The sequence below is a fragment of the Euprymna scolopes genome, chromosome 26, assembly GCF_053919585.1.
Source record: "Euprymna scolopes isolate OS-2025 chromosome 26, ASM5391958v1, whole genome shotgun sequence".
NCBI classification, from domain to species: Eukaryota; Metazoa; Mollusca; class Cephalopoda; order Sepiida; family Sepiolidae; genus Euprymna; species Euprymna scolopes.
In genome coordinates this window covers 106,550,543-106,577,630 of record NC_136507.1, presented here as the reverse complement: position 1 = coordinate 106,577,630, position 27,088 = coordinate 106,550,543, and the positions used below count along the sequence as shown (strand labels likewise).

The 27,088-nt window shown below is 25.9% G+C and overlaps 1 protein-coding gene across 2 annotated transcripts in view; it reads left to right on the top strand.

Moving 5' to 3' along the window:
- The window catches only part of LOC145248350 (uncharacterized), an 85,425-nt gene that overhangs the window by 43,216 nt on the left and 15,121 nt on the right, over nucleotides 1-27,088 (top strand). For both annotated transcript variants that reach the window (XM_080110266.1, XM_080110265.1), the window contains 3 exons: nucleotides 499-673; nucleotides 16,936-17,130; nucleotides 20,238-20,485. In XM_080110266.1, coding sequence (XP_079966392.1) covers nucleotides 499-673; nucleotides 16,936-17,130; nucleotides 20,238-20,485 — 618 coding nt within the window. The remainder of the gene's footprint in view (nucleotides 1-498; nucleotides 674-16,935; nucleotides 17,131-20,237; nucleotides 20,486-27,088) is intronic.

Below are 27,088 nucleotides of genomic sequence, written 5' to 3'. Positions count from 1 at the left end.
AATGGGGGGGGGGCATAGCGTTGTGAAAGAGAGAAGTAAAAAAAAATTATATATATTTTCAAATTTTCTGAAACTCACCTGAAACACAATTTTTCCGTTGTTTTGAAAATTTGCAGCAGCAGTTTCACTTAAATTACGGTAATTTGTAAACTAATAATCCGAGTGGGCCCAACCTATTATCATGCCATTTGAAGCTTAGTACTTTATGAAAATTCATATGGATTTTCTTCTAATAGTGGTACTATCAATGTCAGGCCCGAAACTTATTGAGTGTCGTCTTATAATCTCTCAACCACAAGGACAGCAATATAGGAGGTGTGTGTGTGTGTGTGTGTGTGTGTGTGTGTGTGTGTGTGTGTGTGTGTGTGTGTGAGGGGAGGGGAGCACTTTACTTTCTCCGAAACATCCTAAATTATAACGCAGTCTGACACGTGATTGAATATTTAACAATTGTATTACATATTTCCTTTTCTTTTTCTTTTCTTTTCTTTTTAACAGGATGGATTGGAATTCCATTAGTATTATTTTGTTGCATCACGTGTGCCTATACAGGAGTCATTTTGACGAAATCATGGAATATCTACAATAGCAGGATACCTGATGAAGAAAGAGGTCGAAAAATTCGATATCCCTACCCAGCACTTGCGAAAGCGGCTTATGGAAAATACGGAGGGTACGTTTCTATTTTCTTTCGCATTAATTGATAATAGATGCAGCCCGGCGTTGCCTGGTCATGCAATACGTTTAAACATGATATTTTAATTTATGCAGAATAATTTACCCGATGGACTAATTCGCAAAAATTTTTATTTTTGTTTTATAATAATAATAATGTGGTTTAACAACTTCCGTCTTTGTTTGTTTACAATATCACGTCAGCTGATATTTGGGTTTGACGATGAATGCCCTGGAAAAGTCACTTCTGATTAATATTTGCTTTTAAAATATGCAACCAAAGAAATGGTTTGCGGCGATTTTAAATGGTACTTCTTCTTTTATCATAAATGGAATTCATTAATAAGAAAAAATTCAAGTGAAATGGTGAAATGGCTGGAACAGAGGGATCACATGATCTCTAGTCGAACACTGTACCACTAATCTATATCTGCAGATTATAAGAAATCTGTTTTTGCTTATTTTGTTTTTTAGGAAGAAATGATTTGATAAAATTGGCCTGTGTAACGTAAAATATTCTCCTGCAAAAATTATTCTTTTTTATCTGTAAAAGAGAAATGCTATTTTTAAGATCGGATTTTGTTTTTTGATTTTCGATACTTATCGAAATTTTGTACAAAATGATGAATTTCTGTACAAAACATATCTAAGAACACTGCCTGACATATAAATTAGTTTTGCATGAAATTTGTAAAAGACAGGCTCAGCCGTTTCGGAACCTGTGAGGAAGGAACTCACACACACATACAAATAGAAGATTACGAGTGTCCCTGTGTAACGTTGCACACATGTTAACATGTCGAGTTCGTCACACAGTAACAATTGCTAAGAAAGACTCGACTCACTTTTTCCAATTAAAACAACAGACATTTATTTCCAGGTACTTTCCAGAATAGCACTTTATCTCTTGTTCAAATTTGTCACTCTCCGCCCATGTGTGTAAGATGTCTATCTCTGTTCTCTCTCTAACGTGATCATCGGTCCCACACACGTTCTTCTTTTTCCTTCTTCTTAGCCGTGACGTCACCTCGCACACGGTTCGGTGATTTGCATACAGTTGCCATATGCATGTCTGAGCTCTATTCTACCTGTAGAGAGATTTGATGTTTAGGGTGCACAAAATATAGATATATTAACGTTAGTTAAGCAAGAAAATAGAATTTTCCATAAAAGATTAGTAGAGATTAGGCCAAAAGTTGCGTCATAGGAGAAAGTACGCAGCAGAGAAGTTATAGAGTTTCTGCTTCTAAGAAGTTCCTATTTACTTGCATCTCCATGAGGGCAAAATCAAACAAAAAGCCGATTTTCATGTAGAGATAATTCAGCTCCTTAAAAAGGTGCACTCTGGATTGAAATAAAAATAAAAATTGCTGTAATCTAATTTCTCCTTTCGCTGACCAAGGACAGAATAAAGTTTAGCACCTGAACAGATATTACGCTTTCTTCCTCTTAGAAATTAAATTTTAAAGTGATTGGACGCGGGTTTTGTGGCTCTATCACTCTAAGGTTGTTTGGGTGGATGTAGTTCATCTTGTACTGTACAAAAGTAATTCAAATCCCCAGAGCAAATATGGGTGTTATTTGTTGTTCTTTTAATCATTTTTTATTATTCCAGTCACATAGAGAGAGGGGAGAAGATCAACATCTTTACGACTGTTACATTACAATACGGAGAGATGTCACTTTCTATTGAAGCATCTACAAGAGATGGAACAGCCGATTCTGTTCGTAATACAATCCCCGTACAATATTACAAGTCACTTATTTGCATGATAAAAGTGCATTCCCGTAGTAATCTGGTGTTTCTTCATTTATCTTATGCAAAAACTCAATTCTTCGGATCTATAATATATAGGTACGTGCAAAATGAATAGCCAATGTTCAAAATGTATAAATATTTAAAAATATATTTATTTAAAAATTCACTAAAAAATCAGGAAATAAACCAATTTTAATGAATTTTACAGCATTTATCAAATAATGATCAAGGAATATAATAACCCCATAATTTTTATTTGAATTTTAGTAGAAATGTATTATTTTGTTTAAAAACAAAAACTTTACAAAAGTTGTGATTTTCAGTAGTAAAAAAATTAATAAATTTATTTTTTCATTTTTTTATGAACATCGTAAATTGTAACAATGAAAAGAAAAGAATAATTTTCACAGGAAAATTACGAAAAAAGACCCAAAATATTAATGAATTCGATACAACTCAATGAAAAACAAATTTCTCGAACTACCGATATTATCATTGAGTTAAGCATTGTTTATTTAATATTTTCACCCCCCCCCCAAAAAAAAAATATGATTGCAAAGAAATATTTCTACTTTTTTTTAGATTACAAGTTTTTGCATTATTTTCCTTGCTTGAATGAATGGGAAACTTTCAGTGTAACATAATTTTTATATAATCTTGAAAAATACAAAAATAAAAATTTAATTTAAAAGCAGGAACATAGAAAAATAATTAAATTAAAAATGGTAAAAATTATACAAATATTCATGATAGGAATGTACAGATGCACGGCTGGGAAAAAAGCAAGCCAGCACTCCCTACCTTCGTCTAACTACCTGAAGTCATTTTCAGACAGCCTTTTGGCTTGTTGGCATTTTGGGCTTCTGTAGAATCCTCACTTGAACGATTTTTCGTTTATTGTGGATTTGCGAAGCCAATATCTCTCGCTTTTGGGGACTAATTAAACTATTTTTTGTACAAACAAGTTTTTTTTTAAAATTTAATCCAATATCTTAGGACTTTACTAATTATGTTTGAAATAGACCTAGAAAACTAATATTTATTTTTAAGAGATTTTTTACAATGAATTTATTTAACTTCAAAATTTAGTTAATTTGTCATTTTCCGAATGTCGCCGTGAAAACATTTTTTTATTATAACTTTTTTTTTCACATGTAAAAACATTTTTTCCTTTAAAAAATTAGTTTTAGGCTTTAATCTTTCAAATACAATCAAAAAGTAGTCAGAAACCTAAAAAAAAATTATGATAAACCGGCTTTTAAAACCTTGTTTTTTTCCGCCATTTTTGCCCATACCTAATATTATAAAAATCACCTCAAAACAATAACGTAAAAAGCGAAGTTAGATTATTAATCGGAATTGGGAATCGGAAAAATCGGAACTTTTTTCGTATTTGAATCGATATCAGAATCGGAAAAATGTTGCACCTATGCCAAAAACGATTACTTTTAATTTTTTTTTAAATGTTTTTGTTTTTATTTAAAATTTAATTTTTCATAGCTCGTATTAATGATAAAATGTTTTTGTTTTTATTTAAAATTTAATTTTTCATAGCTCGTATTAATGATAAAATGTTTTTGTTTTTATTTAAAATTTAATTTTTCATAGCTCGTATTAATGATAAAATGTTTTTGTTTTTATTTAAAATTTAATTTTTCATAGCTCGTATTAATGATAAAATGTTTTTGTTTTTATTTAAAATTTAATTTTTCATAGCTCGTATTAATGATAAAATGTTTTTGTTTTTATTTAAAATTTAATTTTTCATAGCTCGTATTAATGATAAATTGATAAATATTGATTGATTTTAAAATATCAGTAAAACTAAAATCTGTAGATCACCCCATCCTCATCCTCATCCCCATCCCCATCCCCACCCCATAAATGTATTTTTGCACATATTACATGGGTAATCCGAAGAAAAAGTCAAAACAAAAACAATTCAATTTCTAAATATCAAGAGGCTATAAATGAATCGGAATTAGAATCGAAAGTTGTATCGGAATCGGGAATTTAGAACAGAATCGGTAATTGTATTCGAATAGGGGAAAAAGAGCATTTTTTTTATTTTTATTTTACACCGGATTTCCGATTTCCGACTAATTTCAAAATAATGTCACTAGGCACCTCCAAAATTCACCACAGAATTAACCTCCCGGTGTAACTTTATTATAAGTTATATTATCAATATAACTTTTGTACCATTTAAAAGAAGGGCAAAATAAACTAGTAATAATTAAAAAAAAAATTTTTTTTCATCGAACAAAAATATTAAACTTGCGGGACGAAAATCGTGTTTACATAATTGACGCTTTAAAATAACGTTCCCATGTAGTAGACATTCCGAACGTGAAAACATACCCGTATTTCATAAATCTAGCAAAAATCAACTAATGGTTAGATTTTCGTGAAATTTTCGATACTTACCCATTTTAGAATGAAATTACATATAAAATGCAGTTTCTGTAAAATATACGAGGGGAAATATTTTTTTAGTGCCTGTCCCCCACCCCATATTTAATTTTTCGAAATTCAAACAAAATATATTTAAATCTATCGAAATTTCTATTTATGAAACATAAGAGTTCAAATAAGTAAAAAATATTTAATTTTAAAAATTTTAAATATACATATTGAACAAAAATTTACCTTGAAGTTGCAATAAAAATTGATATGAATTTAGTATTATGTTTTTTTTAATAGCGTTTTTTTTCTAATTAATATATACTATAATCAGTTGAATTGCCAAGAAAAAGAAACTTCCTAAAAATTAATTAATTTTTAAAAGGTTAAAACGATTAAAATTCCATTATTTCAAAATGTCCCATTACAAAATAGATTTTTAATTAATTGTGTTTAAAATTTTTTTAAATATTAAGTTTTAATATAAACATGGCTCTTGAGAGCTATTTTATCGCCAGATTAAAACCGATTTGAAAATATTGCACAAATATTAAGCATTTTGTAAACCCCCCTTATATTTTGTTTGCCTCTTTTTACCTAACAAAAGTATGGAAGCCCGTAATTAACACTCGTACTTAGTAAAACCGTATTTCATATTTAATATACAAATGTTTATATTATTAATCGTTAAACTGTGTAAATCTTAAAACCTAACAAAATTATAACAAAGATCAATTATTAATTGCAGTTTGAAGAAGATAAACAAAGGTTTAAAAAAATCATTAAGTCGTTTCTGCTTTTCCATAGTTCGTATAGTTAACACAAGTTTGACATCACGGGAACATGTGCTCCTTTTTTCACAATCGTTTGGCAGACTCTAAATGTCACATATTATGGTTTCGGAATGGAGACGTTGTGCTTATAATATGGTGAACTCACAAGCATTTTTTGACCTCCAAACAGAACTCTTGTTCTCACACAAAGCTGTACAGAATTACAAAACACGATGAATACACTCACCTTTAATTTTATGAATCTGAACTTGAATGGACCTTCATTATTCCCTGATGAGTTCCCCGGTAAATACTGCAAAACGTTAAATGATATTATTGTAATTATGCATTTTCGCTCCGGAAAGCCAACTGAGTAAGAAGATAAATATTGTAGCTGCAAAGAAAACAGATAAGTTTTTTTTTTTTTTTTTTTTTTTTTTTTTTTTACAAAGGAAAACAGTCAGCAGGTTGAGAATTCCACAAGTTTCAGCTAATAGAACGATGTTACTAGAATAGCAAGCAGTTTTCCAATGATGTAGTTAACAAACCAGCGAATTGATGGCGACTAATACAACAACGAGTCATACGGGTTCAAATAAAGAAAGCAGGGAATATATAAGACGATCCTGAAAAATTCTGCCAAAATATATATTAGCGTATTTTCATTTTTTAGAATCTTTTCATAATTTGTCTGTTCATTTTGTTATTGTTGTTGTTTGACCACATCCTCGCTAAGGTATTTTATGCGGCTGTATAGATGAGCATCATCATCACTAGAATTGTCATCATCTTTTCAGACGTTTTCTGACAGACTTTGTTTGGTGTCCTGGAGGATTGATTCCGTTCAAATTAGTGTGTGTGTGTGTGTGTGTGTGTGTGTGTGTGTGTGTGTGTGTGTGTGTGTGTGTGTGTGTATTTCAGTTGAAATAAAAAGTCGATCAATTTAGCTCTTATGCGCAGATCATCACATAATGATTAGATCACTCTGACAGACGTTATAAAGCATTTAAAAAATAAACATTTAAATTGCAGCATTATTTCTCGCGGTTACGGTAGCCGAATGGATTAGGCCATTGCTAATGAAGCCAGGGGTTACTTCTCTAAACGGTTCGGATTTATCGACTGGTGTTAATCGTGACACCTTGCACTGATGATTCCCGAAAGGATGAAACACTAGTGTCTGTAGGTATTTGATAATTATTATAGTAAATAATTATATATATATATATATAATTATTTACTATATATATATATATATATATATATATATATATATATATATATATATATATATATATATATATAATTATTTTAAAAGTTAAAATAAAATGATTTGGGTACCATCAGCTAGAATCGAAACCAAAACATTTAGCATCCAAGCTGCGTTCCCTATCATTTGAGCTAATGTGACAGAGAAATACAAAGGGTTGATATGCCATAAAACAAAACAACCAAACCAAACATCATAAATAAATATCTGAAACAAAGAATTTGAAGTATAAAAATGTTTTCAAAAATGACTGGATTGCCATTAAATAACCTAAAAATGGCTGATATACTATAAAACAAAACAACGGACCATATTAAAATGAATTTGTAAAAGATGAATAACTATTGCAACAACGTGCTGCCATTAAAGAATGCCCCTATAAATTCTCCCTATAATCTTACCCCCAACCCCTTAAATAACATTTGACCTATTCGTAACCAAAGATCCGATTTGATAAATTTCATTTTTGCCAAACCTATAATTGTCTTAAATTTATTTCTTTTATTTTGCACTAGCGGTTGATGTCTGGCTTTACTATGTCATAAAATACGCTTAAATATATTTTAATTCATGCAGATTTCGTATTTATTATTACGGAACGATTCTCTACTGACTTGGGTGCCAAACAATCTATGGTGAATGATTACCATTTTCTGTTACTTTCAGTGTTATGTAATCAGTAGTTTCAGAGTTTATCGGTAAAATATTTTAATAAATGTTGGTAAATTAAAATTTTAATAAAATATTTGTAAATTAAAAATTTAATAAAATATTAGTGAATTAAAATTTTAATAAAATATTGGTGAATTAAAATTTTAATAAAATATTGGTAAATAAAATTTTTTTTAAAATATTGGTGAATTAAAAATTTAAATAAAATATTGGTGAATTAAAATTTTAATAAAATATTGGTAAATTAAAATTTTAATAAAATATTGGTAAATTAAAATTTTGATAAAATATTGGTAAATTAAAATTTTAATAAAATATTGGTAACTTAAAATTTTAATGAAATATTGGTAAATAAAAATTTTAATAAAATATTGGTAAATTAAAATTTTAATAAAATATTGGTGAATTAAGAATTTTAATAAAATATTGGTGAATTAAAATTTTAATAAACTATTGGTGAATTAAGAATTTTAATAAAATATTGGTGAATTAAAATTTTAATAAAATATTGTAAAATTAATATTTTAATAAAATATTGGTAAATTAAAATTTTAATAAAATATTGGTAAATTAAAATTTTAATAAAATATTGGTGAATTAAAATTTTAATAATATATTGGTGAATTAATATGTAATAAAATATTGGTAAATTAAAATTTTAATAAAATATTGGTAAATTAAAATTTTGATAAAATATTGGTGAATTAAAATTTTAATAAAATATTGGTGAATTAAAATTTTAATAAAATATTGGTAAATAAAAATTTTAATTTAATATTGGTAAATTAAAATTTTAATAAAATATTGGTAAATAAAAATTTTAATTTAATATTGGTGAATTAAAATTTTAATAAAATATTGTTAAATTAAAATTTTAATAAAATATTGGTGAATGTTGATGAATTAAAATTGTAATAAATGTTGGTGAATAAAAATTTTAATAAAATATTGTTAAATTAAAATTTTAATAAAATATTTGTGAATGTTGATGAATTAAAATTGTAATAAATGTTGGTGAACTAAAATTTTATATAAAATATTGGTAAATTAAAATTTTAATTTAATATTGGTAAATTAAAATTTTAATAAAATATTGGTAAATAAAAATTTTAATTTAATATTGGTGAATTAAAATTTTAATAAAATATTGTTAAATTAAAATTTTAATAAAATATTTGTGAATGTTGATGAATTAAAATTGTAATAAATGTTGGTGAATAAAAATTTTAATAAAATATTGTTAAATTAAAATTTTAATAAAATATTTGTGAATGTTGATGAATTAAAATTGTAATAAATGTTGGTGAACTAAAATTTTATATAAAATATTGGTAAATTAAAATTTTAATTTAATATTGGTAAATTAAAATTTTAATAAAATATTGGTAAATAAAAATTTTAATTTAATATTGGTAAATTAAAATTTTAATAAAATATTGGTAAATAAAAATTTTAATTTAATATTGGTGAATTAAAATTTTAATAAAATATTGTTAAATTAAAATTTTAATAAAATATTTGTGAATGTTGATGAATTAAAATTGTAATAAATGTTGGTGAATAAAAATTTTAATAAAATATTGTTAAATTAAAATTTTAATAAAATATTTGTGAATGTTGATGAATTAAAATTGTAATAAATGTTGGTGAACTAAAATTTTATATAAAATATTGGTAAATTAAAATTTCATTAAATGTTGGTAAATTAAAAGTTTACTAAAATATTGGTGAATTAAAATTTTCATAAATTATTGGTGAATAAAAATTTTAATAACATATTAGTGAACTAAAATTTCAATAAAATATTGGTAAATTAAAATTTTTATAAAATATTGGTAAATTAAAATTTTAATAAAATATTGATGAATTAAAATTTTAATTTAATATTGGTAAATGAAAAATGTTAATAAAATATTAGGGAATTAAAATTTTAATTTAATATTGGTAAATTAATATTTTAATAAAATATTGGTAAATTAAAATTTTAATAAAATATTGGAAAATTAAAATTTTAAAAAAATATTATTGAATTAAAATTTTAATAATATATTGGTGAATTAATATTTAATAAAATATTGGTAAATTAAAATTTTAATAAAATATTGGTGAATTAAGTATTTAATTTAAATTGGTAAATAAAAATTTTAATAAAATATTGGTGAACTAAAATTTTTATTTAATATTGGAAAATAAAAATTTTCATAAAATATTGGTGAATTAAAATTTTAATAAAATATTGGTAAATACAAATTTTAATAAAATATTGGTGAATTTAGAATTTTAATAAAATATTGGTAAATAAAAAATTTTATTTAATATTGGAACATTAAAATTTTAATAAAATATTGGTAAATTAAAATTTTAATTTAATATTGGTGAATTAAAATTTTAATAAAATATTGGTAAATTAAAATTTTAATAAAATATGTGTAAATTAAAATTTTAATAAAATATTGGTGAATGTTGATGAATTAAAATTGTAATAAATATTGGTAAATTAAAAATTTAATAAAATATTTTTGAATTAAGAATTTTAATAAAATATTGGTAAATTAAAATTTTAATAAAATATTGTTAAATTAAAATTTTAATAAAATATTGGTGAATTAAAATTTTAATAAATATTGGTGAATTAAAATTTTAATAAAATATTGGTGGATAAAATTTTAATAAAATATTGGTAAATTAAAATTTTAATAAAATATTGGTAAATTAAAATTTTAATAAATTATTGGAAAATTAAAATTTTAATAATATATTGGTAAATACAAATTCTAATAAAATATTGGTGAATTAAAATGTTTATAAAATATTGGAGAATTTAGAATTTTAATAAAATATTGGTGAATTAAAATTTTAATAAAATATTGGTGAACTAAAATTTTAATAAAATATTGGTAAATTCAAATTTCAATAAATGTTGGTAAATTAAAAGTTTTCTAAAATATTGGTGAATTAAAATTTTAATAAAATATTGGTAAATTAAAATTTTAATAAAATAATGGTGAATAAAAATTTTAATAAAATATTGGTGAATAAAAATTTTAATAAAATATTGGTAAATAAAAATCTTAATAAAATATTGGTAAATAAAAATTTTTAAAAAATATTGGTTAATAAATATTTTAATAAAATATTGGTAAATAAAAATTTTAATTGAATATTGGAAATTAAAATTTTAATAAAATATTGGTAAATTAAAATTTTAATTTAATATTGGTGAATTAAAATTTAAATAAAATATTGTTAAATTAAAATTTTAATAAAATATGTGTAAATTACAATTTTAATAAAATATTGGTGAATGTTGATGAATTAAAATGTTAATAAAATATTGGTCAATTAAAATTGTAATAAATATTGGTAAATAAAAATTTTAATAAAATATTGGTGAACTAAAATTTTAATAAAATATTGGTAAATTCAAATTTCAATACATGTTGGTAAATTAAATGTTTTCTAAAATATTGGTGAATTGAAATTTTCATAAATTATTGGTGAATAAAAATTTTAATAAAATATTGGTGAACTAAAATTTCAATAAAATATTTGTAAATTACAATTTTAATAAAATTTTGGTAAATTAAAATTTTAATAAAATATTGGTAAATTAAAAATATAATAAAATATTGGTGAATTTAGAATTTTAGTAAAATATTTTGTTAATTAAAATTTTAATAAAATATTGTTAAATTAAAATTTTAATAAAATATTGGTAAATAAAATTTTTAATAAATATTGGTGAATTAAAATTTTAAATAAATATTGGAGAATACAAATTTTAATAAAATATTGGAGAATTAAAATTTTAATAGAATAGTGGTACATTAAAATTTTAATAAAATATTGGTGAAAAAAATTCTAATAAAATATTGGTGAATTAAAATGTTTATAAAATATTGGAGAATTAAAATTTTAATAAAATATTGGTGAATTAAAATTTTAATAAAATATTGGTCAATTAAAATTTTAATAAATATTGGTAAATTTAAATTTAAATAAAATATTGGTGAATAAAAATTTTAATAAAATATTGGTAAATTAAAATTTAAATAAAATATTGGTGAATAAAAATTTTAATAAAATATTGGTCAATTAAAATTTAAATAAAATATTGGTGAATCAAGAATTTTAATAAAATATTGGTGAATTAAAATTTTAATAAAATATTGGTAAATTAAAATTTTAATAAACTATTGGTGAAATAAGAATTTTAATAAAATATTGGTGAATTAAAATTTTAATAAAATATTGTTAAATTAAAATTTTAATAAAATATTGGTAAATTAAAATTTTAATAAAATATTGTTAAATTAAAATTTAAATAAAATAATGGTGAATTAAATTTTAATAAAATATTGGTGAATTAAAATTTTAATAAAATATTGGTAAATTAAAATTTTAATAAAATATTGGTAAATTAAAATTTCAATAAATATTGGTAAATTAAAATTTTAATAAAATATTGGTAAATAAAAAATTTTAAAAAATATTGGTGAATAAAAATTTTAATAAAATATTGGTAAATAACAATTTTAATTTAATATTGGTAAATAAAAATTTTAATAAAATATTGTTAAATTAAAATTTTAATTTAATATTGGTAAATTTAAATTTTAATAAAATATTGTTAAATTAAAATTTTAATAAAATATTGGTGAATGTTGATGAATTAAAATTGTAATAAATGTTGGGGAATAAAAATTTTAATAAAATATTGGTGAACTAAAATTTTAATAAAATATTGGTAAATTAAAATTTCAATAAATGTTGGTAAATTAAAAGTTTTCTAAAATATTGGTGAATTAAAATTTTTATAAATTATTGGTGAATAAAAATTTTAATAAAATATTGGTGAACTAAAATTTCAATAAAATATTGGTAAATTAAAATTTTAATAAAATATTGGGAAATTAAAATTTTAATAAAATATTGGTAAATTAAAAATATAATAAAATATTGGTGAATTTAGAATTTTAATAAAATATTTTGTTAATTAAAATTTTAATAAAATATTGTTAAATTAAAATTTTAATAAAATATTGGTAAATTAAATTTTAAATAAATATTGGTGAATAAAAATTTTAATAAAATATTGGTACATTAAAATTTTAATAAAATATTAGTAAATTAAAATTTTAATAAAATAGTGGTACATTAAAATTTTAATACAATATTGGTGAATTAAAAATTCTAATAAAATATTGGTGAATTAAAATGTTTATAAAATATTGGAGAATTAAAATTTTAATAAAATATTGGTGAATTAAAATTTTAATAAAATATTGGTAAATTAAAATTTTAATAAAATATTGATGAATTAAAATTTTAATTTAATATTGGTAAATGAAAAATGTTTATAAAATATTAGGGAATTAAAATTTTAATTTTATATTTGTAAATTAATATTTTAATAAAATATTGGTAAATTAAAATGTTAATAAAATATTGGTAAATTAAAATTTTTAAAAAATATTGGTGAATTATAATTTTAATAAAATATTGGTAAATTAAAATTTTAATAAAATATTGGTAAATTAAAATTTTAATAAAATGATGGTGAATTAAAATTTTAATAAAATATTGGTAAATTAAAATTTTAATAAAATATTGGTGAATTAAATATTTAATTTAAATTGGTAAATTAAAATTCTAATAACATATTGGTGAATTAAAATTTTTATTTAATATTGGTAAATAAAAATTTTAATAAAATATTGGTAAATTAAAATTTTAATAAAATATTGGTAAATTAAAATTTTAATAAAATATTGGTAAATTAAAATTTTAATAAAATATTGGTGAATAAAAATTTTAATAAAATATCGGTGAACTAAAATTTTAATTAAATATTGGTAAATTAAAATTTCAATAAATGTTGGTAAATTAAAAGTTTTCTAAAATATTGGTGAATTGAATTTTTCATTAATTATTGGTGAATAAAAATTTTAATAAAATCTTGGTGAACTAAAATTTCAATAAAATATTGGTAAATAAAAATATTAATAAAATATTGGTAAATTAAAATTTTAATAAAATATTGGTAAATTAAAAATTTAATAAAATATTGGTGAATTAAAATTTTAATAAAATATTGGTGAATTAAAATTTTAATAAAATATTGGTGAATTAAAATTTTAATAAAATATTTGTGAATTTAAATTTTAATAAAATATTGGTGAATTAAAATTTTAATAAAATATTGGTAAATTAAAATTTTAATAAAATATTGGTAAATTAAAATTTTAATAAAATATTTGTAAATAAAAATTTTAATAAAATATTGGTAAATTAAAATTTTAATAAAATATTGGTAAATCAAAATTTTAATTTAATATTGGTAAATTAAAATTTTATAAAATATTGGTAAATTAAAAATTTTAATAAAATATTGGTAAATTAAAATTTTAATAAAATATTGGTAAATTAAAAATGTTAATAAAATATTGGTGAATTAAAATTTTAATAAAATATTGGTGAATTAAAATTTTAATAAAATATTGGTAAATAAAATTTTTTTAAAAATATTGGTGAATTAAAAATTTAAATAAAATATTGGTGAATTAAAATTTTAATAAAATATTGGTAAATTAAAATTTTAATAAAATATTGGTAAATTAAAATTTTAATAAAATATTTGTAAATTAAAATTTTAATAAAATATTGATACATTAAAATTTTAATAAAATATTGGTGAATCAAAATTTTAATTTAATATTGGTAAATTAAAATTTTATAAAATATTGGTAAATTAAAAATGTTAATAAAATATTGGTAAATTAAAATTTTAATAAAATATTGGTAAATTAAAAATGTTAATAAAATATTGGTGAATTAAAATTTTAATAAAATATTGGTGAATAAAAATTTTAATAAAATATTGGTAAATTAAAATGTTAATTAAATATTGGTAAATTAAAATTAAAAAAAAATATTGGTGAATTAAAATTTTAATAAAATATTGGTAAATAAAAATTTTAATAAAATATTGGTGAATTAAAATTTTTATAAAATATGTGTACATTAAAATTTTAATAAAATATTGGTGACTGTTGATTAATTAAAATGTTAATTAAATATCGGTAAATTAAAATTGTAATAAATGTTGGTGAATAAAAATTTTAATAAAATATTGGTGAACTAAAATTTTAATAAAATATTGGTAAATTAAAATTTCAATAAATGTTTGTAAATTAAAAGTTTAATAAAATATTGGTGAATTAAAATTTTTATAAATTATTGGTAAATAAAAATTCTAATAAAATATTGGTAAATTAAAATTTGTATAAATGTCGGTGAATAAAAATTAAAAAAAATATTGTTGACTTAAAATGTTAATAAAATATCCTTAAATAAAAATTTTCATAAAATATTGGTGATTTAAAATGTTAATAAATGTTGGTTAATTAAAATTTTAATGACTGTTGGTGAATTAAAATTTTAATGACTGTTGGTGAATTAAAATTTTACTAAATATTTATGAATTAAAATTTTAATAAATGTTGGTGAATTAAAATTTTGATAAAAGTTGGTAAATTCAAATTCTAAAAAAATATCCGTAAAATTTTATTAAAATATCAGTAAGTTAACATTTTAATAAATGTTTGTGAATTAAAATGTTAATAAAATATTGGTGAATTAAATTTTTAATAAAATATTAGTGAATTACAATTTTCATTAATGTTGTGGAATTAAGAATGAAAAATTTCATAAATTATTGGTGAATTAAAATTTTTATAAATATTTGTAAATTAAAACTTTAATAAATGTTGATGAATTTAAATTTTAATAAAATATTAGTTAATTAAAATTTTTATAAATGTTGTTGAATTAAAATTTTAATAAAATATTGGTTATTAAAATTTTAATAAAATATTGGTGAATTAAAATTTTAATAAATGTTGGTGAATTAAAATTTTAATAAATGTTGGTGAATAAAATTTTAATAAATGTTGGTGAATTAAAATTTTAATAAAATATTGGTGAATTAAAATTTTAATAAAATATTGGTGAATAAAATTTTTTATAATATATTGGTGAATTAAAATTTAAATAAAATATTGGTAAAATAAAAAATTTAATATAATATTGTTAAATTAAAATTTAAATAAAATATTGCTTGATTAAAATTTTAATAAATATTGGTAAATTAAAATTTTAGTAAACCGTTTGTGAATCAAAATTTTAATGAAATATGAGTAAATTAAAATTTTAATAAATGTTGGTAAATTAAAATTTTGATAAACTATTGCTAAATTAAAATTTTAATAAAATATTGCTAAGTTAAAATTTTTATAAATTATGGTGAATTAAAATTTTAATAGAATATTGCTAAATTAAAATTTTAATAAAATTTTGGTGAGTTAACATTTTAGCCAGTAACAGACAGCAGGTTTCTCGCCACCTGAAAATATATTCACAAATCTACACAGATACTCGAATGCTAATTAAAGCCGGCGTTTGTGTGTTTACATAAACAGTAGAAGTCCATGTTTACAACCAAAGTAAAATTGTACGTGTTTTCTTCTTCATAGTGTCTTGTGTATGCTAACAACGACTAACCAGAAATTTTTCACAATGGACAAAGCAATTTACCAACCGGCAACAACTATTCAATAACAGTTTCTCGGGTTTTAAACATTTGCTTTACACTTGTTACGCTATATGTGTTATGTTTTCACTAATGAGCAATCAATTAGCCAATAAAGTTTTTATACATCCGCAGGTATTTATACAGAATCTCTTTTTTATAGTTGCTATTCTCGGTGTCGTTTTGTGAGTTTCCCTCTCGTTTAGTGGTCATCTGTTTATCTAAGATGAATAAAACTTCTTATGTAGGGGGAAAAAAAACAAGAAAGATGTTTGCTGAGTTTTTTCAGGGTTGTATTGGAGGGTATGAGTATAAGAGAGAAAGAAAAAGAAACTATCTAACTAAAATTATTTATTAACTAATGTAAGAAATGAGTGACGCAGACGAACAGAGATTCAAGATAACTCTCAGCTTAGATTGTTTCTATATTATTTGATGCGCCCTGTTTGCATGCTTCCAACGGAAAGACTGGACTGGAAACTTTAGTTTTCTCTCGCTCAAAAACATGATCATTTATTACAATAACCTCATATTGTTCGACTATGTTTTGTCTACGACGTTTGACCTCTACCACCTGCTTCAACTTTACGTCACTTGTCTTTGGTACAATTCTGTTTGTCATCCTGACATGTACTAATGTGATTCTTGTCAAAATGTACACTAGCTAACCCAATCGTTACTGACGAAGGTGCCTAAGTACCACATGCATGCATTGAGATTATGTTAAAGAATTGTTTGTATCACTTTTTCTGCTTTTTTTTTTTAACTGATTTCGTTTTTATTTTCCTTTCAGATGTGCCATTTCCTTCTGCATAAACTTCACGTTATTCGGTGGCTGCGTCGTCTTTTTACTGCTGGCTTCAAACAATATTGACAAATTCATCGAACAGGTCTTCCCAGAAGTGGAAATCACATACTGCTTAATTCTCGTCATTCTCAGCGCGGTCCTCTTTCCCGTTTGTCTTTGTGGAACGCCAAAAGATTTTTGGTAAGAAAAGTTAAAACCATATTGTTGTGTGCTGTGAGCATGTTGTGTGTTGTGTATATGTTGCGTGTTGTGTGCGTTTTGTGTTTGCGAGAGAGAGAGAGAGAGAGAGAGAGAGAGAGAGAGAGAGAGAGAGAGGGGGAGGGAGATAACGTTCTAAGTGGTGGAGGTGAGATCAGTTGATGAGAATAATAAATGGATTGTGCTGTCATAATATGGTATGTGTAATGTGTTGGTTTTGTAGAAAAAAGAAATTTCCACTAGAAATTAAGTTGACATACTCAACGGCAAGGACATGACTGGGAGAATGGGAAGTCACGAGTAAGACGTGGCAAATAAGCTAGTATGACCTTCTGGCTTTGAATAGCGGATGAGAGCAGGCGTTTTTGAGAGAAATACTTTTCGAAAAGACTAGGAATTGGAACGATTAATTGGAATTGGAATCGATAATTGGAAAAATCGAACTTTGAAAGTATCGGAATAAGGAAAATGCGTGTGTACTTTCCGATACCGAAAGCGATTCTTTAATCGATGTTTTTGTTTGTTTAAACCACTTGTTGGTAGCAACGATAAAATGATAAATATTTATTGCTTTGGAACTACCAGTAAACCTAAAATCTATAGATCACCCCAAACAAGTGTATTGCTTGCATTTTCGAAAATATATGTACATTTAACTAAGTTTTTACGATAATCTGAAATTTTTTCAAATCGCGAATAGCTAAATATTTGGAGATTTTTAAAGAATTGAAATCGGTAATAGTATCGGAATCGAAAGAAATAATACTTCTAAGATGATGCAAATAATTTGACATATCCAATGTTTATTTTTTAAAAATACATTTGATGATCTTTTTTACATTTTTCAAATTTCAGTTTTAAATTTTGGAGATGATGAATAAATTTATTATTTGGTTTAATCGGACAATTATTCTCATTTTAAGAGTTATCTGCACAATGTTTCAGTCGATGTAACGTTCGACCTTCGTCAGGTGTAAAAGTCGCCATGTTTTCTGCAAAAAAAAAATGGTGACTTATCAATCGAAACGTTTTGCGATTAATCCAAATAATACAAACATTTTTCATATCTGTTTTGTATTTGTGATTTGAAATAATTTCACATTGAAATGTTGACTTAATTTTGAATTGGAACCTGCATGTATATTTGAAAGAGAAATGGACAGACGACAGCGAGAGACTTTTTAAGTGGTGCTGTAAGTAACAGTAATAAAAACGTTTAGTAAAAAAAAAAGAAAAAATGCCGATCCTGATTTTATTTATTTATTTCCAGTTTTATCTTTATAAATGACTAAAGTAAGGTTTTATTTTTATAAATGACTAAAGTAAAGTTTTATTTTTATAAATGACTAAAGTAAATTTTTATTTTTATAAATTACTAAAGTCAATTTTTATTTTATGAATTACTAAAGTAAGGTTTCATTTTTATGAATTACCAAAGTAAAGTTTTATTTTTATAAATGACTAAAGTAAAGTTTTATTTTTATAAATTACTAAAGTCAATTTTTATTTTATGAATTACTAAAGTAAGGTTTCATTTTTTTATGAATTACCAAAGTAAAGTTTTATTTTTATAAATGACTAAAGTAAAGTTTTATTTTTATAAATTACTAAAGTAAAGTTTTATTTTTTATAAATTACTAAAGTAAAGTTTTATTTTTATAATTGACTAAAGTAAAGTTTTATTTTTATAAATGACTAAAGTAAAGTTTTATTTTTATAAATTACTAAAGTAAAGTTTTATTTTTTATAAATTACTAAAGTAAAGTTTTATTTTTATAATTGACTAAAGTAAAGTTTTATTTTTATAAATGACTAAAGTAAAGTTTTATTTTTATAAATTACTAAAGTAAAGTTTTATTTTTTATAAATTACTAAAGTAAAGTTTTATTTTTATAATTGACTAAAGTAAAGTTTTATTTTTATAAATGACTAAAGTAAAGTTTTATTTTTATTAATAACTAAAGTAGTTTTATTTTTATAAATAACTAAAGTAAAGTTTTATTTCTATAAATTACTAAAGTAAAGTTTTATTTTTATAAATGATTAAACTAAAGTTTTATTTTTTATAAATAACTAAAGTAAAGTTTTATTTTTATAAATGATTAAAGTAAAGTTTTATTTTTTATAAATGACTAAAGTAAAGTTTTATTTTTTATAAATGACTAAACTAAAGTTTTATTTTTATAAATTACTAAAGTCAATTTTTATGTTATGAATTACGAAAGTAAGGTTTTATTTTTATGAATTACTAAAATACAGTTTTATTTTTATGAATTACCAAAGTAAAGTCTTATTTTTTATGAATTACTAAAGTTTTATTTTAATGAATTACTAAAGTTTTACTGGTGCAAGTCTATAAATGGGCCACAAGTAATATTTGTCACTATAAGAATCTGAAAAAAATCTTTATAATGCACGTACTTGTCACTGCATGAAAACGTCCTATTCCAAAAATTACGTAAATCGATCAAGTAGTTTTTTTTTTATTTAAGAAAATCAAATATTATCGGACGTATTATCGAAGTTTCGCCATTCCGCCATCTTGTTTGAGAGATAACGCCACTAACGACACCTAGCGGATATATAGGTCAACAAGGACAGAACATGCAGACCATCGAATATTTTATCAATCAAGTAGTTTGTTTTTTTGTTTTTTGAAGAAAATCAAATTTTTTTAAGGAAAAACGAATTTTACGATTTTTAGGGATAATAAATGAATAAACTGACTTCTTTTAATAAAGAGAATGTGGAAAACAGTAACACTAGGTTTCTTTTTTGTTCGCCTAAAAACAAACTTTAATAAGCGAAGTACTTTTTTTTTTAAGAAAAAACAAATTTTACGATTTTTAGGAATAATAAATAAATAAACTGACTTCTTTTAATAAAGAGAATGTGGAGGGCAGACCATTGACTATTTTTAGGTTTTTTTTTTTTTCGTAAATGTCGAAAACCCTTTTTGATTATTGCCTGTGGCCCATTTATAGACTTGCACTTGCACCGTTATACTTTTATGAATTACTAAATTAAAGTGTGACGCCCACGTAACAATGACCAATATTTTTTTTATTATTATTCTTTTCTCTCTGCAGGGTGATTCCAATTCTCGGAATGTCGGCAACCACAGTCAGCATGATATTATTATTGGTGGTCATTTTAATGGACGTCCCTAATGCCCTGGAATCTGCAGTGGAACATAACGCCCCGACTTTTACATCGTTTTCCTCTTCCTTCGGTATAATCTGTTTCGCCTTCACCGGACATTCCATATTCCTCACCATTCAGACAGACATGAAAGTCAATTCGGATTTTCCGAGAGCTCTTATCTATGGATACATATGTACGTTTTAAAATCTTGTCTTATTCTTTTTTTTTTCCTTTCCAGAAGGTTGCTATACACCTTTTTTGACAGTGTTGTTACTTTTAAACAGACTGAACATGTTGTAAACTCCATCGCAAAGAAATAGAAGAAATGAAAAAAAAACAAAAAAAAAAACGACGCACTTTTTCTTTTTTTTTTTTTTTTAAACAAAAGCCTTTAAATTACTTATTTTGAAAAACTACTGGCTCGTTAGATATTTACGTATTCTTGGAGTTGGTCTGAAAAATTGTTTGACAAAGGAGAGGCAACTCTAATAACAATCACCACGAGATTATCTCCCTTTCCATCGTCGAAATTTTAAGAGCATAGAATTTTTGTTTTTCCTACAATTAGAGGTTTCCAAATACTATTAATTTCTAAGCTTGGGCTGCTTAGTATTGTTTTAGCATATGTGCTGCTACTTTGAGTCGCCTAACTCTCCATCTTGCATCCCTTCAATCTTTGTTAGAGTTTCCTCCTCTTTGCCAAACAATTTTTTCACACATACGAAACTGCAACCAAAAAATAGAGACAAACTCCAGAAATACGAAAATATCTACGGAGCCAATAACTTTTCTTCTTTCAATGATTACATCAACCGAAACGATGTGAAAATAACATTCAATACGACAACAGCCGTCTAATGTATCCAGTTATTACGTATATGTTGTTTGTTTTGGAAATTCGCTTTAAATTATTCAATTAAGCTTGCCCCACAGAAGATGGATTTTTAATACGAATTGTAATCTCTTGGAACAATCAAAATATGCTGTCAAATATATGGGAACAAAACAAAAAAAATACAAAACTGCTTGAATACAAAGCGATTTCATTTCCAACAACCAACATGCCTGACGACCGTCAAAGGCCACACCGACCGAAACGTTGCACAAATAAAACTCAAGATGAGAACGATAGTCCAATCAAAACGAGTAATATAAACAATCATCTAAAAAGTTCAGATTCGTAAAAGCCTTTATATCTAGTATTTCCAACCACTTATTTTTCTAAACGTCTAAACATTTCTTCTTTTCCCGCCGCGTGTGACTTTTCGTCCCTACTGTGACGTCACCCATTCTCATCACGTTTTCAACATCATTCTGAACATGTCTCGAATACTTCTCCTCGAACAATTCTCAAACACTTCTCGAGCACTTCTCTGAACACTTCTCAAACACTTCTCGAACACTTCTCAAACACTTCTCTGAACACTTCTCAAACACTTCTCTGAACACTTCTCGAATACTTCTCTGAACACTTCTCAAACACTTCTCGAACACTTCTCAAACACTTCTCGAATACTTCTCTGAACACTTCTTGAATACTTCTCTGAACACTTCTTGAACACTTCTCTGAACACTTCTCAAACACTTCTCGAACACTTCTCGAATACTTCTCTGAACACTTCTTGAACACTTCTCGAACACATGGTTTTTGAACATCACTTCTCCGTCTAAGTGTGCCCTTTTGTCTATGTTTTACGTCACTTTGCGCAGACAGCTTCGTCATTTGCATACTTTTATGCAGCTGTTGCCTCCAGTGACTCTGTAATAGAGTGAACAGCCCATTTTCCCGTGAACATTGCCTCCGTATATTCCGGAAGCTTACATAAGCTGCCAGAATATGACAAAACACTCAGCCAATGCAGACGAGGAGAGTTAAGAAGTGGTCTCACGACATTGCAACTGTTCGAAATTTACAGTGAGAATACGTCATTGGTTCGGAACACACAGTGACCGATTCAAAAAAATTCTTACGAGACATTTGTAAAAGTACTTCCTTAGAAATACCCGGAAGATAACCGAAAATCTTCAAAAAAAAATAAAAAAAAATAGCCTACACCATAACCTTAACAAGAAAAAAAAAAAAACAAAGGAGATAAATAAAAAACAGTTTGTTATAAAATATAATTTTTTTGTAGACTGCACCCCCTAAAAAAACTCCTTAAAACAGGTTTTATTTGTTGCTAGACATTATTTTATGAAAATTAATATTTATTCATGAAAAACTTAGGTTGATTTTTTTTCTTTATTTATTGTATTTCAATTTACTTTGTTGAAATTACTACATGATCAATGTTTCCTATATTTTCTTGTTTTTTCTAGTGTTTGAATGTTTAATCAGCGTTCGGCATATTTCGGCGGTATATGTAATCTGCCGGAATATGCCAATTCTACATAACAGAGAACGGATCGTTCACTGCATAAGTACAAATATCGCCTTGCTTTTACGTTTATAACAACGTCGTTTTCGCACAGGAGGCCACGAAGACGATAGTGAAGAACAGTTGAATTGTTAACTTGAAGAATTGGCCAACCAACACCGTGCCATGTATCCTCTGAATGAATTGACCCAGAAATATATATATATATATATTTTTTTACACAGTGATCACCACTTATCAAGGCCCGGAAGCCACTCAGGGATAAGGGTTATTGCAAGTACATTACGTTAGTGTAGAGATTTGATGAAGTGTTTACTTAAGGGGGCGGTTCATTAGGAATTTGTTGAAGACGTCCAAGTTGTAGTCAGGTGGGAAGCAGGCAGACGGAACAGAGTTCCACAGGCGTGCAGTAGCAGTGTCAGAAATTTCGTGAAAATAGTGAATAATTCCACCCCATCTTTCCAAGCTTATAACTCCTCGAAAAATGTAATTCAAGCCCTAATTTTTTTTTTTCAATTAAAGGAGCAAGGACCAAGGTTTTATTTTTAAAAAAAAACAAAAAAAAACAATGTGTTTTTTTTTTAAAAAGGTTTTAAACTTCGGACTTTACAGGTAAATTTCTAAAAAAGCGATTTTTTTTTTTGTTTTAAATTTGAATATATTATTTATTGACCTTTTCTCTTCAATTTGTGATATATAAAACTCTCCGACATAAATTAATTATTTAAAACTCTCCGACATAAATTAATTATTTACTTTTTAAGAGAAAGTTGAAAATGGGTGACACTTGGGGGGGCGTGAATTAAAAAAAAACGTTTGTCTAAAATATTATATTCGGTTTATTGGAAAGAACATAAAATTTCACATTGATCCTGAAAATATCGTAAAAATAGAATCAATAGAAAAATTTTGATAGATTTTTAAAGTTTAAAAATTGAAAAATATTGAGTTTGGAAAATTGATTACTGTTTAAAAAAAAAAAAAAAAAAATATTTCTATTACTTTTAAAACAACTGTAATAGTTTATTTTGGAAGTATAATCCATAAAGAAAATAAATAACCCACTTTTAACAGAGAAATTACGAGATTTTTATCTTGTATTCGCAGTTTCGTATTAGGGGTGTCAAAAATTCCTACAAAAATTCCTACAAAAATTCTGATACTGCTAGGCTTGCAGTTCTAAGAAAGAAGCTTTGTTCATGGAATCCACGTTTTGATTTAGGCACAGATAAAGAGTGGGGGAAATTTTTCACAGTGGATTCAGCTAGGCTAGACGGGTGTTTTTCGTGAAAGATTGGCGAGGGGGGACCAGAGATTGGAGTTCAGACGAGCACCTGACATGGAAGTAACGATAAAACAAGGATAGGCTCGCAACGTCTCTTCTGTGGGAGAGAGGTTGCAGGGTAGAGGAAAGGGTATCCCCCACTAAGCCACAAAGTCTATTTTGTACTCTGTCAAGGCAGGATAGGCTGTTTTTAGCAGCTCCTGCCCAGATATGGCAACAGTATTCCATCCTTGGACGTACTTGGCTTTTAGTGAGATACCTTCTGGAGCGGTAGAAGGATCCCACTATCTTTCCAGCGACCTTGGCAACAGACTTGATGTACGTGTTCCATTTCAGATCAGGAGTAAAGGTCAAACCCAGACGCTTGTCAAAACACGGGGCCTCACCCAGACGAGAGCCATCCATTTCAATTGATGCCAGATGGGGATCAGAGCGTTGATGATGTAAGGATAGGAGTTTGGTTTTGGATGCATTAAAAGTAACCAGCCACGTCTTCCCCCACTGAACGACGCGCTCGAGATCAGAGGAAAGAGAATCAGAGAGAACTTTGTCATTTACAGCCTTTGATGTGTTGCCGTAGATGGTCGTGTCATCAGCATAGATGTCAATGAATGATTTAAGTATGTGTTTAGGGAGGTCATTGATGTAGATCAGGAAGAGAGTTGGGCCCAGGATTGGTGAGGAATATATTGATGAGGATGGCTCGAAGCGATCATATTTTTAAACTAGTTTAATTTAAAAATATGATCGCTTCGCTGTGACCAGGCGAGGATTATAAAGGCCACCCAAGATCAAACCTTGATGAAAAATGCTTTTAAGGAAATGAGTGGTCTTAGCAATGACAACAAGTGCTGGAAAACTCCTTCTGTGGTACCAGTCTACAAGAATTCTGGTGAAAGAACTGGCCCATTAAATTATCGCCCTCCTTCCTCTTTTCGCCAAAATATTTGAGTCCATAATTAGTAAACCTTTAGTCCATCACCTTACAGTTGCCAATCTTCTGTCCGACAAACGATATGGATTCAGGCAAGCCTGTTCTACTGCAGATATCCTAACTGTAATCTCTGAACGTATTATACCATCCGCTGGACAAAGCAGTGGAAGGTAAGGCAACAGGCCTAGATATATCTAAGACTTTTGATAGGGTTTTGCACGATGGTCTTCTTAGGAAAATCAGATCATATGGTATCACTGGTCGAATACAACATAATTAGACCCTTCTTAAATAAGAGAAGAATCCAAGTTATCCTCGATGGTCGTATATATAAATAATATGATATAATTGCAGGTGTACCTTAAGGGTCGATCCTTGAACCATTATTATTCCTGATATTCATAAATTACTTTCTTGATAAATTGTCTCGGAGATATATTTACTGATGACACCATGCTGTATAACCAGCACAAGGGGAAAACGAATGAACGCATATCTAAGGCAATGGTGGCAACCCTGGAGGAAGACCTCCAATCTGTAGTGGAATGGGGTCTAAAATAGAAGGTATCATTCAATGCTGCCAAGACTAAGCTCCTTTCTTTTAATAATTACAAGAAACCTTCCCAACCAACAATAGCTATGGCTAAAGATACATTGCATAAGAGTACTTCGTTCAAACTCCTTGACTTAACGTTCATAGGGAACATGTGTTGGAACAGATACATTGAGAGAATTGCCAAGGCTGCTGCGAAGAAGGTGGGCTCTCTCTACCGTGCTAGAAAGTTACTTACGCCTGAAAGCATCCTGCATCTCTACAAGGCAACCATTCGACGATGTATGAAGCATTGTTGTCACATTTGGTCTGCTGTACCTGCTACTAGTCTTTCACTCTTGGACAGTGTTCAAAAGAAAGTCGCTAACCTAATTGGTTCTAGACTGTCAGCTAGGCTTCAGCCTCTGTCCCATCGACGAAACGTTGCATCCCTCTGCTTGTTCTACAAGTATTTTAATGATAGATGCTTCAATGAGCTACAAGCCCTTGTACCCCCTCGACGTTAATACCTCGACAAACCCGACAAGCAGCAAAATGTAACCCTACTCAGTAGAGATCTCCAGATGCCAGAAAATCTTCTGCACTAATAGTTTCTTTCCCAGAACTGTTCGATTTCCTGGACTGTACTGACATGCAGAAGTTCAATTGTAATGCAAACAGTCATCTTATTGCTAAACTCATTACATAATTTCTCTGCAAATGATGCCCCAGTTAGTAGCCCCCTACATCAAAGTGGCATTGTGCTTTGGTTGAAAATGCAATAAAAAAGTGCAAGTTCTGCAACACATAAATAGAGAGTGTGGGCCATTTGAAATCCAGCCGTAAGATTCTGCTGGGGGATGACTATGATATGATGCAACACAACGGAGTATGTAAATATGTCCACTGGACGATCTGTAAAAAATTGAACATCCACTGCAGCAGCAAGTGATGGGAACATGTTCACCAGAAAGAACAGTTGGAAATAAGTCATACACCATCCACTGTGACTATGCATTTCCTACATACTATATTTCCTATATACTTAGAAAGTGGAGCGATTAAACCTGGCGTAGTGATATGGGACAAGTAGGAGAAAGAAGCAACCTTAGTAGAAGTTAGTGTCCCCCAATGATAATGGGTTGAACAGAGCTGAGAAGGAAAAATGACGAAATATCAGCATCTTATGTTGGATATGAAAAGAAATTGGAATCTTAGGAAGATTTGCATCATTCTAGGAATGTGCTTTGATGAAATCATAACACTTACAACTCTTTGATATATTTCTGACTAACCGGACTAGTAGCAAAATCCCCCCCCTTCATTGTTGAAGTCCCGAGGTGCGAGAAAGCCTTATACTCTAATAGTTTCTTTCATTGAACTGCAAGACTTTGGACTCCTTTGTTTCTGATTGTACTAATCTGCAGAAGTTTATATGTAAACATATCTTGCTGCTCATCTCCCTCAGCCCCCACCCCCGTTAGACACGGTCCCATATAGTAGCTTCTTATGTTCCAAGTGGTAATAAGCTTTGTTTGAGGTGAAAAACGGATTAAAAAATTGTTCTAATTTGCATATGTACACGAAGCATACATGTGGAAAACTTTTGGCTATGATCACAGTGTAGTGTCTGTGTTATGTTGTGGCAAGCAATTCTAAAGGTCTGA